The 19946-nt window shown below is 51.7% G+C and overlaps 1 protein-coding gene across 2 annotated transcripts in view; it reads right to left on the reverse strand.

Annotated features, from left to right (window-relative positions):
- Positions 1-1129: 1129 nt before the first annotated feature.
- Positions 1130-19946, reverse strand: part of RAB6B (RAB6B, member RAS oncogene family) — a 47729-nt gene continuing 28912 nt past the window's right edge. Inside the window, exons 3-8 of one of the 2 annotated variants that reach the window (XM_079795499.1) lie at positions 12577-12630; positions 12267-12372; positions 11494-11605; positions 10344-10437; positions 7473-7539; positions 5301-5542 (exon numbers count right to left, since the gene is read on the reverse strand). In XM_079795499.1, the coding sequence (XP_079651625.1) occupies positions 5478-5542; positions 7473-7539; positions 10344-10437; positions 11494-11605; positions 12267-12372; positions 12577-12630 (498 nt within the window). In that variant the 3' untranslated portion in view covers positions 5301-5477. Of the gene's footprint in view, positions 1439-5300; positions 5543-7472; positions 7540-10343; positions 10438-11493; positions 11606-12266; positions 12373-12576; positions 12631-19946 lie in introns of those variants that run through there. The other variant, XM_079795498.1, reaches the window with a different exon arrangement.

Here is a 19946-nt window from a genome sequence, read left to right on the forward strand (position 1 = left end):
AGCCAGAATGTGGTGTTGCTGCTTTTTAAAAAAAGACTTGAGTTTAGTACGGAATTGTCAAAGCTTCAATTGGTTTATGCCCATTCTCACCTGAAGGATATTAAGATGCCTCGCTCTTCTTTCAACCCTTCACGTAGTTAAAGCTGATTACTACCCTGGCTTGTGTGCAGGAGAGTAATCGTAATCCTACTTTCTTTCCAACTATAAAGCCCTAAATTGTCGATTGCTCACAAGAGCCTTGTGCGGCACTCGTTCATTCAGAAAACAACAAGCCCTGTGCCAGGCTCCGGGAAGAGTGACTGCAGCGCCATTCCTGCTTCTCGAGGTGTACAGTCCCATTCCGGGGTGGAAAACAACTCCCTTTCTGTGTGCCTCCCCTCTCTTCCCTCAGCTCATCTGCGTGACCTCCACCGTGGCCCTGTTGGTTCCTGAGCACCACGTGGCCAGTCGTACAGCCACTTCTTCCTACGGCTTGTGTCTCGGTGCCTCCGGGATTCCAGTGTCTCCCTGTGGCCCTGTGAGCGTGAGGTACTTGTGTTGACTTAAGATCATTTTGTTTCAACTGAACTAGGCTTTTTTTTTAAAAATTAGAGGTTACCATAGGATTATCAAAGTTCTTGGGTAGTCCTGCGTGATACCATTCTCCGATTATGCACCCCCTTTGCTGTCTTAAGTCATGTTGCCCGGAATACTGTAATCTTGGGGGATTTATGGTCCACCTTCAATTCTTGCCTCTAAATGGCTTCCTGGAAATCATCAGAAGGAAGAGAGATCCAGTCCCTGCACCCACCCTTGATCACCCCTAGCCTTGGCCTGTGGGGAGCAGGGAAGACAGAAGACACACACCCTGAGTCTCAGTTCTGCCTGGAGTTTCCCTGTCCATCAGCCTTTAGGCAGGATTGAGATTACGGAAGTGAGTGTGTCCTACCTTTGCCCCCTCTGAGTTGGTGGAGAGCCCAGGTGAGTGGGAGGAAGAAAGAAGCAGAGGTAGTGGACATGCATATATAGGGTCTTTGTGGAGCATGCACTTGAAGAAATACTTTTTTCACACACCACACCCTCCCTATAACCCCTCCCCTGCCCCATATATGATTGCACCACTTAGAAATATTAGACAAGAAACTTTGTGTTGAGAATTAGGACAGTTTATTGTTTGATCAACATGCTGAGTCTTCCACGTTTTACACAGTTTTATGTAAAGTCAATGTGGCCGTTTATGCCTGCTGAGCCAGCAAGAGATGGACATGCCACCCTCCATGTTCCTCATGGCTAGTCCCTTCCCGGGGGTGGGTGCGGGAAGTGAGGGGGGAAGTTGATACACACCGTGATAGGGACTTCCCGCTGGAAGGAAGCACCCAAACCCCACTGCGGGCAGTATCACCCACACCGGGCTGGCGTCCAGGAGTTCACACATTGAGAGCCCAAGGTTTTGGAACACCTAAATAGTTCAAACAAAAAAATCAAAGGGTGCCCTAGTCTGTGGATGCCCACAACAATCGGAGTGCAGCTGGGGACTGGCCCTTCTTTGCAAGGGAGGAGCCTGAAATGTCCGTGGATTCTTTCCTGGCTCACTCAGATACTGGACAGAATCTCACGGCCCAACCAGAGTAGAGAGTCTGATGAACACCATGCACAGCAGCCCTTTATGTGCAGGCACACAGTCACGTTTGTACACACAGGTGGGCGACGGATGGAGATGGGAACATCTTGGTTCTGACTGCTTCCGACTTGCTGGGTGACTAGGGAAGTCACCCTTCTCTATCCTGGTTTTCCTGCCTGTGAAACAGGAAGGGTTTGAGACCTCTGCCTCACACCGCTGTAGCCAGGTGACAATGCCTCACATTCTTGGGGAAGAGGTAGTTTGGAAACTAGTGAGCATACAACCCGGCTTGGTTGATGCAGACAGACAGACTTCCACTCAGCTGCCCCTCAGGCGGCTCAGACACGCCTCACAGACCTCGGCTGCCTGCTCTCACGTTCTGGTATCCTCACCTGCCTTCGCCGTGTGAAGGAATGAGGCTGCTCGGCCTGCAGGACACCGAAGCCAGCGGTGCCATAGCTGTCACATCTGCTCCCTGAGGGCAGGGGCTCCAGCACGGGCCGCCACCAAGATGTGTCTGCATCCTTAGCTACCACCACTGCAAGCCTGTTTCTGTTGCCTGAGACACTTGAACTGACCTGGCCATCGCTCCTCGGACCTGGGTACATTACAGAATTTTGGAGGATGCTGGCGGGAAGGGAGCAGTGACGAAGGAAGAGAGTGGTGACCGTGAGAGCAGGGGGGCCTCTGGCAAAAGAAACTTGCTTATATCAGTCAGCAAGCGAGCTCACCCTGGACGACACAACTGCCCCTCTAGCACTCAAGAGGCTCCCGTCACACTTCCATTCTGTCGCGTGCACATTTCAAATATGCATCTGCCTTTTCCGTCTTACGCTCAATTTTTCAGTGCCTGCGAAACGGAGCTTTACCGACAGCTTTTCTTTGACATCCCCAAAGGAAAAAATAAAAAAAAAGAAGGCCCAAAGAAGATGACTCCACTCATCTCCCAAGTCAGGGCTAGTCTTGGAGGAGAGGGACTGAACTACTGGTAAACTGAGATCATTTCCCAAACGGAGTCCTCCACTTTGCCGTGTGCTAGCCCATCAGGATTCAGCAAAGATGTCAGTCACTGGGGATGCCGAGGTGATGTCAAGACATAACCTGGTCATTTTATTATTGAACCTGAACTCTCTGAGTTGAGATCCTACCTCTATAAGCAAGAGGACAGTGATGGCACCTGCCTGCTCAACCCGAGGGCCAAAGAACAATGCACTTCTGTGCAAGAGATCTGGCTGCCCTAACAGGCGCCAGGAAATGAGGGAGGGAGGAGGGTCCTGGAATAGAACGGCACCACCAAGATGGGAGGACAAGATGGGGCAACTGCCCTCACCCTCAGAGGCCCACAGGGCTGGGGAGAGCCTGGACTCCAAAGGGGGTGGTGTGTACCTGCTAGGAAAGGCGGGGCTCACGGAGGCCACGTCAAACCAAACAGTATTTATCGTGTCTCTTACTGCTCCTGTAGGCTGTGATGGGACAGAGTTCATGGTGCCTTGGATACGTGTGCACGTGAGAAAGGAACTGAGTTTCTACTTGTTTTTTTTTTTTTACAGGAATGTTTTAAGAAAAGCTACTCTTTAGTACCAAGAAAATAAAAATCCACCGTACATTCATTCCACTGAGACCCAGGGCAGATCTCTGCAAATGGGGGCTGTCCCAGAGGCCACAAGCAATGGCCCTCGCTGCCACCCAGGCCGGATGCTGTAACATGGGCTCCTGTGAATTCCCACGAGGTAAGTAAGCACTCTTCCAACAAGCACCACTTGGGGGTGTGCCATGGTGGGGGGGTGCTGGCCCACATGGCATGCACACCCGTGCATATAAGTACATAGAAGGAGAAATGGTGCACATATTCCCGTGGGCTATTTTTGCCTGTAGTTTAACACATCTATGTAATTATTTTATTGATGGCAAGACAATCACAAGTTTTTTGACAATATTAAGTACTTCTTATTTCAACACGTCGCAGTACTTTTGAATTTTCAAAACTGTTATCACAACGCAAGTTCCAACTTGAGAGCAGGAAGAACAAGAATATACGTTGAGCACATGTACCTCTGTGAGAATGTGTGTGGAAGGTGTATACACAAGTCTATCTCTATATATAATTATGTACACACATATAAAAACTAAACACACGACACTGGAATTACGTTCGTACGTTGGTCTTTGCCTTTAGGAAGAGGAACTCAGCGGGAATTCTGCTCCCTCTTTTCTCCACCTGAAGATACATTTCTCTTTAAAGATCAGCTCTGACGTTCCGTCTCCTTAGCTGAACGTGTGCGGCAGGCCCACTGGACAGACAGCAGTGGGTCCTGCCAGGTTTCACTGCACTTACTGGCTGCCATTTTGGATTCATTTCTGAGAAGTTCCAAAATTCATTGCAATAACTTGTTTGAGCACTGCTTTGTGGAGGAATTCGCACCCCAGATGGCCCTTTAGCTCACCTGGGACATGCCCAACAGCAGCCTGGAGGAAGTCAGTGCCAGCTTGGAGGGCGGGGCTTACCGTTTTTTTGGCCAGAGTTGCCGTTCACTGCCTGGCTTTTGCTCAGGCTCAGGGTCGGTGAGTCTGGGTCTATTTGGAATACAGGCCAAGTGGGTTATGTCACTTAATGAGAAGAGAGAGTTCTCCTCAGAGATTTCACAGGTGCTCAGACTTAGCCCTTCTCAGAAATGAGTCAAAAATGGCAAAGGTCTGGGCAGAGAAACCCCACTGCGGCCCTCCTCTTAGGCAACAACACCAGCAAAAGATGGTGCACCCCAACTGCAGCGCGCCAGCGGGGCAAAGCACAGCAAGAAGTCAGCTTTTCCAAAACAGCACTCAACAGTATTAGCAACCGAGGACCTGGGTCTTCAAGGTGGTGGTTCTGCAGACAACACTCCCTGAGGCCACACAATGAGTCTCTTTGCTCTTCCCTTAGATTCAACCCAGATATGTGTGCGGAACGCTGGGCCGGGTGGTTAAAACATTTTCAGAAGTACACACGGTGCCCCAAGTCTACGAACCAACCACACATCAACATGACCCACAGTTGCCAACAGCACCCCATCCTTCCTTCCAGGGACCTCTTGCTCTGCCAATCACTGAGCGGGCCACAGAGAACACCAGGGTGCCTGTAGCTAGGGCTCTGCCCGCCTTCAAGGCTTCTCAGGGAGGAGAAGGGAGAGGCAGATGGTAGTGGGGCTTGTGGCCGGGCTCCCTGCTGTCCAGGGGGTCTGAATGTCAGCTCGGGGCCATGCCTGGTGCCCCATTCTGGCCACGGAAGAAGGACAGGGTCAGAGCTGCCTCCGCAGAGGCTGTTTTGTTCAGTGTTTGATGTAACCAGGTCGGACCTGTTTGGTGGGACCTGGTTGGTCAGGGCAGGATGGCCCGGGATTGGAGCCTAATTAGATTGCTCAGTTAATGTTTTAGTTTATGGGGCTGGGGGGTGGGAGGAGGGCAGAGTCAATGGACAGTTGAAAGAGGACAGGAAGGAGGAGGTGTGTGGGAAAGGTTCTCTGTAAGTTTACAAATATACAAAAACAAAAAAAAGAGCACATCTTCCAAATAAAAATGACTACATTTTTTATCTGGCAAAAAGTTGTATACACATGATTAAAATTTTTTTTTAAATTTTAACCGTTTTTGGCAATCTTAATAAAGTACAATATATTACAACCAAACCAAAAAATAGTTGTTTGAGTAACAGCTGTTAAGAGTGACGTGATCCCTGATGCCCAGCCTCCCTCCCCTCCCCACCCTACTCCTAGAGACAGAGAGAAAAGAAAAATCCTCCCATCCGGATAAGCTTGTTTCCCACCCCCCTTTAGGAAGCTAACCAATAGGAAGCAACACAACAAGCGAGTAGTGTCGGAGGAAGCCTTCAGGTCAGGCTGCATTAGCAGGAGCAGCCGCCTTCGCTGGCTGGGGGCTCCTGGGGTTTGTCCAGCTTGATGTCGATCACTGCAGGGGGCTGGGCTAAGGAAGAGGACTCTCACAGAGACGCTGCCACCCGGCCTCACGCCCTCCCTGTGCACCCCTCAGCTGCCCTGCCCAGCCCCTCTCTCCCTCCACAAACACCTGACTCTGCTTGGCCTGGGGAGGGAGGATGCAAGGTCCCCAGCCCCCAGCCTTCCCAGCCCACCCCACCCCAAAGTGCACTGGAGGTGGAGAGCATGGACTCCACATCTGGAAGCACAGGGCTCCTGGGGCCTTGCCCTGGTCTGCCGCAGCACCATGGACCCCTCAAGCTCTCTGGTCAGCGTGTGTCACTTAGACTCTGAGGATGCCACGTCCCTGCGGAAGGACCTCAGCATTTCCATCGGTGCCCAGGGACTGTAGGCTGGAGAAGCGCCAATCAGAACTACCGGAGCAGTGGGCTCAAACTGCACAGACAGACTCTTCCCTCTGTCCTCAGCAGGCTGGAAACTACCATGCCAGGCCCATCACACTGAGCACCAGGCCCTCCACACCACACGGAATGACTCCTGGCCAGGCTCTGGGGCGGCTGTGGGACTGCACTGGGGTTGGGGAGAGGGGTGGGAGGTATGAGGCCTGCTATGGGGAGCTGTTACTGGCATCCTAGGGATGTTTTTGGGGGCCCCATTTAAGCACTGTGGGAGAGATTCTTCTGCCTTTAAGCACAGTTAGCCCTGGGTGCCCACAGGCTCTGCCCCTGTGGGTGAATTCAACCAATTGTGAATAAAAAATGTTTGGGGGAAAAATGTTCTGTTGTTGCTGACGTGTGCAGTTAAGCCTACAACACTTGCATCTGAACTGAACATGCACATTATTTTTTGTCATTGTTCCCTAAACAATACAGTTAACAACTATTCACATAGCATTTACATTGCATTAGACATAAGTAGCTTGGAGATGATGTAAAGTATAGGGGAGGATGTGCATAGGTTATATGCAAATACTACGCCATGTTATTGAAGGGACTTGAGCATCGAGGAGTTTGATATCCAGGAGATGGGGGGCAGGGGGAGGGTTCTAGAACCAATCCCCTGCAGATACAGAGGGATGACTGTACTAGAAAAAGCCACGCTTCTCCTAAAGATCAGTTTCCCTCCTTGCCCCTTGTTGGCCATTCAGCCATGGCATATATTTTGAGTATGATTTCATCTCTTTCTTGTCCTTGTTTTCCTACCGTTATTTTACCTATGCCCTGATTTTCTTGTGTGTATGTACACATATACATTTTTATCTTTGTGTCTGTGTGTGTATATATCTATATATCTATATATCTATATCTATATCCACATTTTTTTATAACATGGCAGAGTATAAGTAAACAGATAATAAATAACTACCTTCTTCCTATTGGGCAAATCAGACGATCTCTCTGAACCTCAATGTCAATTCTGGTGTTGCCTGTGGTGTGGGGTGGACCATGTGAGTGGTGTGTGACCCTGTCCCTGGAGCAGTGGGGAGCTCCAGAGCTGTGCAGGGCTGGGCCGAGGAAGCAGGCAGGATGCATCTCTTGGGGGCTGCCTTGTGTGGAGTAAGCTGAACCATGTTGAAATCCTGTGTGAGTGTAAAGAGAGAAACCCTCCCTGCAGTGGCGACTCTACTTATGAAATACAGATCGATGTCCACTCTAAATAAGGGCAGCGTCACTATGTCTCACTCCCCGCCCCTCCCACCACTCCGTACACATCCCTCCGGTATTCCACCCTGTGTGGGAAGTGACAGCTTAGGTGGTTCGAGCTGAATGGGTCTTAAAGACCTTGGAGATCGGCCTCGTCCCTGCACAGAGCCCCACACCATATCCGTCAGCGGGAAGCTGGGCTGGAGGCAAGGCCAGTGCTCGTCCACTGCTCTGAAGTACTAAGATGGGTAAATGGCTTCTCCAGCACATCTTCCAATCACTCATCAAGGAAAAGGATACTCCCTTCTTTACTTTTCTCCTGAACATTCTCCATTCCAGGCAGAGCCGACGCCACACGTCGAAAGAGCTGGAGACAGGGAGATGCAGCATGAGCCCCCCAACACCCCGCTTTCCCTCCTGCTCCCACTGTGTCTCCACCCTCTTGCCTCTACTCACCCTGCCCTTGGGCTTCACTGTCCTATCTGTCCCACTGACTGTCCTGGAGGGCAGGGCTGCACCGACTTCCCTTTCCCCCACCCCCAGCGCCTCTCACAGCGTTGGGCCTCAGCAGGCTGGCCAGGGGTCACGAGGAGCTGAGCTTGGGTCATGGTGTCTGAAAGGGACCTATCCCCGTGCAGATAATGACCTAGACCCTGAGAGACAGCCCTTAGGAGGGCTTCTGTCCTGCTGTCCACGTAGGGACCAGGTGTGGGGAACCAACCTCCCACCTGCCCTGGAGACAAACGAGCCTCTCAGGGAGTCCTGCACGTTCACGGGCATCGAGGCAGCTGGGCCCTGGAGCCAGGGCCACCCAGGCACAGCAGAGAGACTTTCCTGAGAGAACAACACAGGAGTGTGAACATGCTATTGTGGGTTTGTTTGGGGATGGGTGTGTGATGTGTATACTGTGTGGAGTATGTGTGGTGTGGTGTGTGGTGTCTGTGTGTGTGTGTGCATTTGTGAAGTGTGTGGGGGAGTGTGTGCGGTGTGTATGTGCACATGGGGTTTCTGTGCGTGTAAGTGTGTAAGTGCATGGGGAGAAATGTGTGGGGTGTATGTGTGACGGGGCGGGGTGCACAGGGGTGTAAGGTAGGAGGTGACAGTAAGTGCAGAGCAGAAGTACGAGGCCCCAGAAGATTCTGAATGCGCCCCTTCTTCCCCCGAACACCAACTGCGGGAACTCGGTGGGCTCTGGGCTTACAACTTCTCTGCGTGAGCTCTCTGAGGACAGGGTGCGTCTTAGTCCCGGGTTCACCCAGCGCCCAGCCTTATGGGAGCACCGGGCTGGGGGAGGGCCCTGTGGAGCACCCAGGGCCAAAGGCAGTGAGGGCCTGAGTGGTGACGCCACTGGCCTGCCTGGCAGGGTGTGGGCCCTGTGGGTGCGGCAGAAAGGGCTCCGAGTGGGGCAGGCAGGACCGGGCGAGGGTACAGAGGGCCTGGGTCGCTCCTCCGAGCTTTCCTTTGTGGCCCTGACCCAGGCAGCCCTGCTCTGAACGTCAAAATGGTCACAGCTTCTTCTAACGGCCAAGCTGACAGAGGCAGCTCTTGGGGGTCACACGTGGGTCTCAGAGCAGATCTGATCAGGGTTAGGGTCCAGGAGTCTGCACTGCATGGAGACCCTCTGAACCACACAGGGTCTCCACCGACCACACTGAACTCCTGCTCAGACCATTGTGGGGCTCCAGACCATGCTAGGAAGGGAGGCATCAGCGCCTCCCTGACCATGACCGCTAGCGCAGAGGCTGCCTGCCCTCTGCGCCCGCCCCCATGACTTTCCATTCGGGTGTGAAGAGCAGTGGCCAGTGTCTCCTGTATGCCGCCAGGGACAGGGACGGGTAGCTCCCTCCTCCAGGAGGCGCCACGGCAGCCTGGCCTTACAGGGAAGGAGGCTGGGAAGGGGGTGCGAATGAAGGGAGACATTGTAGTCCAATTGGGGGACTGAGTCCTGGAGTTTGGGGCTCCCACTCTGTCTCTGCTCCTCTGCCACCTTCCCCACTGCCACTGGCACTGTCCACGTGGCGTGAATCTTCACCGCACCCAGGCCAGTGCTGCATGGGCGGCTTGTCTAGTGTTCGCCGAGCACCAATGGGGACGGCGGGCAGAAGTGACACCCCAGCCAGGGCATGCTCCCCACTTGGCGTCCCCTCCCCAGGCCACAGGCACCCGTCCTGCCCCACCTTTACTCATGCTGTTCCCCTTGCTCGGATATCCTCCCTCCTTGTCACCTCTCCAAGTCCTCTCCTCCTCAGAGGCAGAGGCTCCTAACCTTCTGTGAACCCCAGGCCCCTCTGGCAGTCTGGTGACACCCACACACGCCTTCTAAGGGTGTGACATCAATTACACGGGAGCATCAAGGAAGCCACTTAGTATGGAAATACACTTCTAAGATCTTTAAAGACACAAACTAGTGACAAAGCATGAACGTGTAAAACAGCAAGAGTTGGCAGTGTGTCTAATAACCACCGTGATACTGAAGCAGTGACGGGTGTCAAGTTCAAGATACCGTAACACACTGCAAGGCGATAAGAACACAGCCGTGATCGCTGCGTGATAAAGCCACAGGGCTGCTGCTGTGACAGGCTTGCTGCCTACACTCATCGCTGAAGGTAACAACGCTAAAGAGTACTTAGATGTTAGTGCTTTTTCTAACCCAAGTCCGCTGACCTGCTGCATTGCATCATGGACTCCTCTACGGCTCCTCTGATGATTCTGCTTCACAGGCCTGGCCCCTCCTGAGAGCGCCAGCACACCCAGGTGGGCTCCTTTCTCCAAGCCTGCCTGACCCTGCAGCCCCTGAGCTCTGCCAAGCACAAGGCATGAACCCCTGCACCCCCATCCATCCCCAGCCGCTAGGGAAACTGCCTCTTTCAGCCCCTGGAAGCTGGTGACTGGACGCTCACACATGCGACAGGGCCACGTGGCTGGCTGCTGTATGGTGCCTCATGATGACATTCTCCTGACACCCCCCTGAGGGCCAGTGCTCCTTCCTTCTCGCATGCGTTACCACCTCTGGGTAAGCTTGTTCCCCAGGAGGTGGGTTTATGGGCACTCTGGCTACCCCAACCCAGTCACTAGCCCGTTGGGGAGAGAGAGGGCTGAGCCCGAGGCTGACCATGCCGGAAGCCACATATGGCCAAGCTGGGCCAGGGATCAGCAACAGGTGCGTCCTACCTGCTTCACGTTGTAGCCAGTCTTCGCACTGGTCTCGATGAACATGACGCTCAGCTCTTTGGCGCGCTGCTCCCCCTCCTCGATGGTTATCTGCCTGCAGGTGAGGGAAGGGGAACATCAGTTCGGTGGAGAGCAGCCCCTGGGAGAGGTGGAGGGAACAGCCTGAGAGGAGGGGCCCGCCCAGCAGGATGAAGGGGGCACAGGGCACAGCAGCCCCTTCTCTCCTCCTTCTGTAGTATCTTCCCCTTGGGAAGCAGGCCCCGTGGCAGGAGGGTGGGGCTGCCCCATAGCTGCCTTTCCCAACAGTGGCCACGGCCGGAGACCACATGTGTGAAGTGCTGCAGGCCACATGCCACCCCTCTGGGTGATGTCATCAGTCCTGTTTCCCAAATGAGAACACTGAGGTTAAAAGGAATTGCTCCAAGCTCGCCTACTTAGCAAAGGAGCTGGAGCTAGGCTTCGAGCCCCATTTTCTTCACGTCAGGAAGAGGATTCAAACAAAACAGCCTCTAGTTCAGATTATTCCTTAAATGGTTAGAGTATATTTCAGGAAGCCCACAATGCATGACCTTTAACCAAGCTGGGTCCCCTGAGATAAGTGGACACATGTATGTAAGTCAACCCTGTGCCCTGAAGCAGCCTCTTCAGAGAGGGTCACATCCAGACACAGCGCCAGACCAGAACTTCTGAGGTTGACACGTGGGACCAGGACCCTCAGACCCACACCCACACTGGTGCGGGCATGTCACGGGGCAGAGACACAGCACAAGCAGAAGTCGGCAGGAGCCTGCAGCTGTGTTGCTGGTTGTGGCCAGTTCCCAGACCGTGCTCTGCTGGGCTGGGCCAGGTGCACAGGGCTCCATGCAGACCATGCACAGGGCTCCATGCAGACCACACACAGAGGAGCACCCTGGAACTGCCCCTGCTGGCAGTGCGAGGTGGGGCCTCAGAGATGACACGGGCAGGGGTCTACCAGGGGCTTTCAAAGCCTCCAGCAACCCGCCGGTACCTTTCCAAGATGCATGGGAAGAGGAGAGGCAGAGAGGGTGCACCCCAGAACTCCTTGCACCCATGCACCCCAGAACTCCTTGTCCAGGAGGAGTTGCAGAGGCATGGAGGGTGGGCCCAGCCTGCCAGCCCCTGCACCTACCTCTTGTCAGCCAGGTCCGTCTTGTTGCCCACCAGCATGATGATAACGTCGCTGCCCCGCTCCGTCCTGACGTCATCGATCCACTTAGAGGTCTGCTGGAAGGAGTTGAGGTCTGGAGGTGGAAAGGGGGATAGAACTGGGAGTGAGATGCCCCCACCGGGAGAGGGGAAAGGTAGGAAGGGGCAGCAGGCACACCAGCCGCCGGGAGGGGCTGGAGCACAGGCCACACAGGCCAGTGGGTCTGGGCCTTCCACGGGAGGCCCATGTGGGTTTGTGGAGCTGCTGCCCCAGGGCCCTGGAGAGCCCCTGGCATTGCTGAGTCACCCTCTGGGGGCGAGAATTTACCCCGCCTGGAAGGTGACAGTGTCATGGTTTGCTATGTGGACTAGTGGGAGCCTGGTGAGGGGCTGGGATGCCAGCTGACAAAGCCACAGCTGCTGGGGCAAGCTTGCCCAGGGACCAGTGTCTTCTCCCACCTTGACACACAGGCACAGAAGTTGCTCTGCATGGGGTCTTTCTGGCAGCCAGGGCCGACAAGGGTGCAGAGGGGCTGGGAGCAGGGCCAACCTGCACAACCATGACTGGAGCAGGAGGGCGGGGAAGAGGAAAACACGCTGTGTTCAAAGGCAAGTAACCCCCCACGGCAGGCACCTGCCTTCCTGCATTTAGACAATAAGAGTTTGTGTGTGTGTGTATGTACACACACACACACACCAACTGGCTGGGGCTCCACTAGGGCCCTGGAGCCCCTGTGAGCCAGGACCCACACTCACTAGTGATGTCGTACACCACGACGGCCACCGTGGAGTCCCGGATGTAGCTGGGGATCAGGCTGCGGAACCTCTCCTGGCCCGCTGTGTCCCAGAGCTGCAGTCGCACCTGCGGCAGGGAGGACAGGGGGGTCAGAAGGGCAGCCAGCTCCTCATGGTGGGGGTGGGGAGTGGGCGAGGTCCTGGTTCTGTGATGCTGGCACTGCCAGCTCTGGGGGCAGGCATGGGCTCTCAGGGTTGCCCAGCTAAGGGTCCAGGTGACAGGTCCAAAGGAGCACCCCCTGTCCTCCCAGATCTAAAGTCAGGCACTCACCGTACGATCCTCCAAGTACATGGTTTTTGACAAGAAGTCAATGCCAATGGTTGCCTGTTAGAGAAAAGCACAGACAGGTCAAAACTGAAAAGTCTTGGGCAAAGGGGCAAAAGCTCAGTGATCCAGGAAGTGACTGCCAGAAAAGTGGGGGGCACCCATGTCAAATGCCAGGTGGGTCCTGCTCTCTTGTCCCTGGTTCCCAGTTTCTCAACCGTGAACCTTCTCGTCCCTCTAAGAGGAAGTGAGTTTGAGCTAAATCAAGATGAGGACAGGGTTTCCGTTTGTCTATCTGTTTGTTTGTTTGTTGAGTGATATAAAAGGGCAGGGGATAAGAAAACTGGCTGAGAAGGTTTCCCCAGGAATAGGCCAGAAAGAGCCAGCTTTGGAAGAATGGATGCCATCTTGGGACTTAAGATGACTGAGGGGAAAAAAGCAAAAACAAAACAAAACAAAAACACACACAAAAAAAACCTACCTTAAAGTTTAAATACAGTAAGTAACACTTCCAAAAATATTAGCTGCCCATAATTTAATTGCCTATTAAAATAAAACTGAACACCGTTCAAAGGAAGGTAAGAGAATCCAAGAATCCCTACAACAATCTCCCCTACACAATACAAAAGGATTAGACATGTAAGGAAGCAGGGAATTCAAGCCATAATCAAAACAACAACTCAATAGAAACAGATCCCAGATGACCCAGATATTGGATTAGCAGACAGGACTTTAAAATAACTGATATAAATGTTAAAATATAAAGGAAAAGGTGAATATGATGGGTGAATTTCAAGAAATATAAGAAAATGCTAAAAGAAAACAATGAAGTCTTAACACTAAAAAATACAATACCTAAAATAAAAATACATTGAATTTAAATAGGAAAGGTCAGTGAACCTGAAGAGAGGCCAAAAGAAATTATTCAAACTGAAGCACAGAGAGAAAAAAGATGTAATAAAAGTGAAGACAGGATCAAGAGCTTCTAGGACAATATCAAGTGATCTGACATACATGCAATTAGGCTCTTATAAAAAGAATAGAAACAAAATCAGCCAAAAAATGTTCTTAAAAATAACAGTCAAAAATTTTCCCAATTTGATTAGAAACACCAACCCACAGTACCAAGAAGCTCGGTGAACCTAAAACAGGATAAATACAAAGAAAACCACACCCAAGCATATCATAGTCAGAAAACCAAAAGATAAAGAAAAAACCTTACCAGCAGCCAGAAATAGAAAACACATTATATACAAGGAAACAATGACAAGGATGATAGTTGATTTCTCGTCAGAACAATGTAGGACAGAAGACAATGGAACAAATCTTTAAAGTTCCAAAAGAAACAAGCATCATGCCAACCTAGAATTCTATAGCCAGTGAAAACTTCCTTTAACAATGAAGGCAAAACAAAAACATTTTCAGATAAGGGAAAGCTGTGATAGTTTGTAACCAGTGGGCCCTCATTACAAGACATGCTTTAGGCTGAAGGGAAATTTTAAAGATGGAAATTTAAATCATTAAGGAAGGGACACGAGTACCAGAAATGGTAACTCTATGGGTTTTATTTAAAGAACATGTGACTTGTCCTTGATCACCTCCTGCTTCTATCCATAGAATTATCCCCTCTATTTTGCCCCTGCCACATCCTCAGCACAAATTACTCTCAGAAGATAACCTAACATCCTCCTTTACAATAGCAGGAATAAAACACTTCAATTCCTTCCTTGGTTTTACACTCTAATATAACAATAACTGCTGTAACAATGACTAAACATTGGAGTACTGATCATTTGCCAGCTACTGTGCTAAGGGCTGTACATGCATTATTTAATCCTGATAACCTGTGTTAGGGGTTAAGTTCATTAGTATTCATATGTCACTGGTAAGAAAACTCAGTACAAGAGTACTTTCCCAGCGTCAACAGCTGCAAGTGGCAGAGCCAGGATTTACAACGTATTTGCAAAGTTGTCTACATGGGCCCGGCCTTATCCCCACATGCTTCCAGGCTCTACGTATTTCTTTGCTCCTGTTCAAAGCAAGCCTCTCCTTTTTACTTGAATATGAATTTTGCTCCCTATGTCTAGTAATTTTTAGTTATATCCTACACATTGTGATTAAGACTGTGGATTTCTGTTTGTTCCTTTGGAAGAGCACTGGTTGAACGGGGACCAGGTGTTTCTGGGAAAGGCTGCATATTCTAGCCCAAGCATACCAAACTCGTGGCCCGTGGGCCGCATGCCTCATTTATTTGGCCCATGTTAGCCTTTGAGTTTGACATGCTTGTTCTAGCCTGAGTGGAGAGCCATAAAGCACACTGGCATAGTAAAGGCTCTGAAACGTCCTCCTCTGAAGAAACATGAACAATTTCATGTAACCCAACGTTTCCCAAGCTTTTTTGCCCTGGGAATCTTTGTGCTTATAATTCCTATTACATCCTAGTGTTTCCAGAACTCCAGGAAAGGCTGGCTCTCAAAGAGGTAGGTTCTAAAGGAGACCACATCCCTCTTCTAGCTTGCCTTAGAGCAGTGGTTGGCAAACTCATTAGTCAACAGAGCCAATATCAACAGTACAACGATTGAAGTTTCTTTTGAGAGCCACATTTTTTAAACTTAAACTTATTCTAATGCCACTTCTTCAAAATAGACTCGCCCAGGCTGTGGTATTTTGTGGAAGAGCCACACTCAAGGGGCCAAAGAGCCGCATGTGGCTCGCGAGTTGCAGTTTGCCGACCACGGCCTTAGAGTCTTGGTCAAAGCATTCATTCTTTGTACTTCATTTCCACTTACAAGGTATGGAGTAAATTATTATTTTTTAAAATACATTTTTATTGATTTCAGAGAAGAAGAGAGAAGGAGAGAAAGGAAGAAACATCAATGATGAGAGAGAATCACTGATCGGCTGCCTCCTGCATGCTCCCCACTGGGGATTGAGCCTGAAACCCAGGCATATGCCCTTGACTGGAATTGAACCTGGGACCCTTATGTCCACAGGCCGATGCTCTATGCACTGAGCCAAACCAGCCAGGGCTGGAATAAATTATTCTTGCTGGTAACTAGCCACAGGGATATAAAGAGGATATCAAGACAAATGAACAGCAGTCTGGACTTTGGGGACTCTCCCGCCAGTCCATGGTCTTCACAATCCCCGCCCCCCCTCCTCAGCGGTGCTGCAGCAGCCTCCTGGAATGCCCTCTGGGGAGGCTGGGCTGCACTCTGCTGTGATTAGGTCGCCCCAAACCTGGCAATGCTTATTTATTCCTTTAATATCATCTTGCTTGCAAACGGTACTGCTTATGAAAAATGGCAGGCGCTTCATTTTATACAAAACACGAGGAACTTAACAAGCCCAGATTTCATAGCCACATCCACATTCACCTTCTAAAGGTGGTACTAAACAGTGTCAACGGGGGCTTAGGCACACAGTGCAGACCGCACAGGACACGCCTCCATCTGCACAAAAGCGTCCACTGCCTAGCGGGTCCCCGAGGAAAGAGATGTTCCCTGCGCACTTGTTGAAATCTTCTTTGCTATGTGCATTTATTATGAAATATACTTTGCATCCACAGTCTGACAAGACACAGTAATAAAGTCGGCAGCGGAAATCTGCATGGTAATTTGCATAAATTGACTCAAGACTCTCTTCTCAGGAAGAGAAGTCATGAAAAGGAGTGTATGTGTGCCTTTTTGTAGCCTTGGCCAGGCCTTGGCCCATGGCTGGGGAAGCATCCCTAAGTGGCAGAAAGCAGCCGGGCCTGACAAGCCCTTGACAATGGAGCTGCTGTGTGTGCTCCACACCACCAACCCTTAGATGAGAGTATCAGGGGAAAGTCATGCAAATTAGCATGCAAATGAGGTTGGCAAAACTTAAGCATTCAGACTGGCAAGCGGGTGCTGTGGGGAAGGAGACAGCAGTCCCTGGAAAACATGCTGGGCAGGGTCTGTCCTTGCCAGCAGCTATGTGCTCTGGGGAAGGGGATGCTAGGTACGAGGTCACAGGCACCTCAGCTTCGAAGTCTACACAGTCCTGGTGGCCACTTTCCTCTTAGTGGAGAGCGGCTTGTGCTAGTCAACACCCAACGGAATATTTGTTGATTGCTCTTTTATTTCCTGACTGTGGTCTGAAACATCAACCAAACAATATGCACCTTCCAACTTTAAGTAAGGGGTTATATTTCATCAAAACCAGTCAGGCCCCTCACGGATCCCCGAGCAGTCTCCTGAAGGGTCACATAAAGATGCAGTGCATAAGCTGCCTTTAATAATTAGGGCAAAAGATGCTCCCGGTGGTGGACTTTGAGGTTGTCTAAGAGCTACCTAAGTATAACCTACAAAATGAATTAGGAAGGATTACTAAGATATGGGGCAGAGAATTGCATCATGGGTCCATTCAACTTATGAAATGTAGCTACTGGGGACTCACCAGTAGCTATTGGCAGGCCCTGGGGAGATGCCACCCATTACCCACTGGCAACCTCTTACTCCCTTGCTTGCCTAGAGACTGTAAAAGTGAAATTCTGCTTTTCCAGGCCTCTCCAGAGGTTAAGGGTGATGATGTGACCCAATTCTGGCCAATAAGACATAAGCCACAGTCTGCTCAGAGGGAGAGGGCATTCTAGGGTAGCTCTTTCTTTCTTTCTTTCTTTCTTTCTTTCTTTCTTTCTTTCTTTCTTTCTTTTCTTTCTTTCTTTTCTTTCTTTCTTTCTTTCTTTCTTTTTTTAATAGGTTTTTATTGATTTGAGAGAGAGAAAGGGAGAGAAACATCAGTGAGAAACATCAGCATCATTTAGCTGCCTCCTGCACATCCTCTGCTGGGGACAGGGGATCGAGCCTGCAAACCTGAGCATGTGCCCTGACTGGGAATCAAACTGGCAACCTCCTGGTCCCTGGAGGACCTCGAAGTCTATGGGTCAGTGCTCAACCACTGAGCCACACCAGGCAGCTCTTGCTGCCTTGGATGCAGAGGTGCTGTCTGGAGCAGCAACAGCAAGCCTGCATGAAGACGAGAACCCACACAGCCAGAAGGCGGAACAGCATGAGAGCAAGGGCCTGGGTCTGACCGCATCACTGCACAGCTGTGCCACCTCAGGTCTCACCACGACCTCCTGCATCTGGGAAAGCAAAACCTTTCTTTGTTTAAGCCACTTGGTCAGCTTTCTGTACTAGGTGACCATATTCCTAACCTATATATGCTCATCAAAAGAGTGGGATCAGACTGAGAGGTGCTAGAGCCCAGCACTGGGTTGAAGAGTGTCCCCAAAAATTCTGTCCACCTGGAACCTCAGCATGTGACCTTTCTGGACAAAGGATCTTTGTGGATATAATTAGTTAAGGATCTTAGGATGAAAAATCATGCTGGATTCAGGGTGGGCCCCTAAATCCAATGACTGGTGTCCTCGTGACTAGAGAAGAGGATGCACAGAGACACGAAGTGAAGGCCACATGAAGATGGAGGCGGGCATTAGGGCTACGCAGCCCCACACCAAGGAACGCCTGCAGCCCCGGAAGCTGCACGTGGCACGGATCCTCTCCCAGAGCCTCTGCAGGGAGCGTGGCTCTGCCACATCTTGACTACAGACTTCTAGCCTCCGGAACTGTGGAAGGATCATTCCCGTTGTTTCAAGCCTCCCTGTCTGTGGTAATTGGTTGTGGCAGCCCCAGGAAACTCATCCAGACCCGGGAGTTGGAGAGGAAAGCCTCGGGCAGCGCAGGCAGGTTGCCAGGGGTGAGAGCTCCTCAGGCAACCGCTCCGCCTGTGAGGGCTCGGTGGACTCAGCTTCTGTCCCCTTCCCTTGGCTCCCGGGGTCCCCAGGAGTGCCCCAATGCAGGTAAAGCTCCGCGTTCCTCCAGAAATGCTCCTCCCCTCCGGGGAGCAGCGGCGGAAGTTCCAGCAGCCGGGACCCTCTCCTGGGGCCGCCCAATAGGCTAGGTTCCCCCTTGTGCTGAGGTGGGCGGGCGGTCCAGGGATGGGCCAGCGGCTCCAGCCTTGGCTACAAGTTCATCGCAATCACCTCTGAGATTTAAAAAATACCAATGACTGAGCCGGCCTGTGAATCTCCTGGCCATACCCCTAGTAAGAAATATTAAAGTGCAGCCAAGATAGAGGACCCATGAGGGACCCATGAGAAACCCTTGAGTTTGCTGCCTCCAAATCCTCCCTCCCACTCCCAGCAGCCACCTGCAGAGGCCTGAGACCACCCACATGGCTCTAGTGCAGGTTTCAAGCAGGTGGCCCACGGACCAGGCCTGCAGGTGTGTTTCGTTGGCCTATGAGTGGGGAGGGGGCCTGGCCACGGAGGGTCAAGTCTCATCACAGCAAGGTATAAGGTTTCTCCCATCGCAAATTTTGAAAATAATTTCTTAGTTGGGGGCTTATACAAGAGATTTGTGAATCTATGACTCTCACCAGGATGCTTGTCAATTTTATTTTTTTGCTGCTTCAAGTGAGTGGATTAGGTGGGATGATGGGTCGAGTGGCAGAGGCTGGGATGCATGTGCCAAGAGGAGAACAAGGTGCATGTGTGTTGAGGGGAGTACCAGGCAGTAGGCAGCAGCCGATCTGCTCTCCAGGGGCCCACAGGCTGCCAGGTGGATAGCGCCCCTGAGAGGTGTAACAGGGGAACCTGGCTCTGCATAGCCAGGTCCTCATGGGTCCTCCTGCCAGCCCCTCAAGGCCTCAGCATGCTCAGCCCCAGGCAGAGGGAGGACTGACTGCCACCCACATGAGGCTGACCCTCCCGCCCCCCAGCCCTCCACGCAAGGCTGAGGGTGGGGTCAGATTCTATTTTCTCCTACTTTCTCTCCAAGCCAGTGAGCACTTGACAAACATCTGTTGTCTGAATGAGTGGAGGGAGGGGGCAGGAGGCAGAGCCAGAGGCACACAGAAAGGATGGGAGGGAGGGCGAGGTGACTGGTTCTGGGAATTGTCTGGGCATCTCAGCTAATTGAGGTGGGCTGGCGGCAGGCTCTGCTGGGCGGTCCTGGCTGATGGGCCGGATGCGCGTGGGGGTAGCTGGGAGTAGTCACCGTGCTGGGGACAACAAGGAACACCCCCCAGAGCCCTTGGGGATCTTGTCTACTTCCCAAATGTCCCTGCCACTGAGTTAAGAAAAGCAAACAAAATAGCACTTCCCCCTTTCCATCTCCAGAGAATTCATTAAGATGAGCCTGTGTACGCACGGAATTGGAGCCCTGGCCTCCTAGCCTAATTACCATCTTAAAGGGTATCAGGGAAGAAACTCTACCTGCTGGGAAAATAAGTCAGCAAAGCCTGCAGTGGGAGGGCACTTGGCTTTCTCCCCTCTCACCACAGTGACATGGGGCCTCCGCCTCTCAGTCTGGTGGGGTCTAAAACCAAGGCAGAGTGTGTCTCTCGGA

Source organism: Cnephaeus nilssonii (assembly GCF_951640355.1).
Source record: "Cnephaeus nilssonii genome assembly, chromosome: 17".
Lineage (NCBI taxonomy): Eukaryota > Metazoa > Chordata > Mammalia > Chiroptera > Vespertilionidae > Cnephaeus > Cnephaeus nilssonii.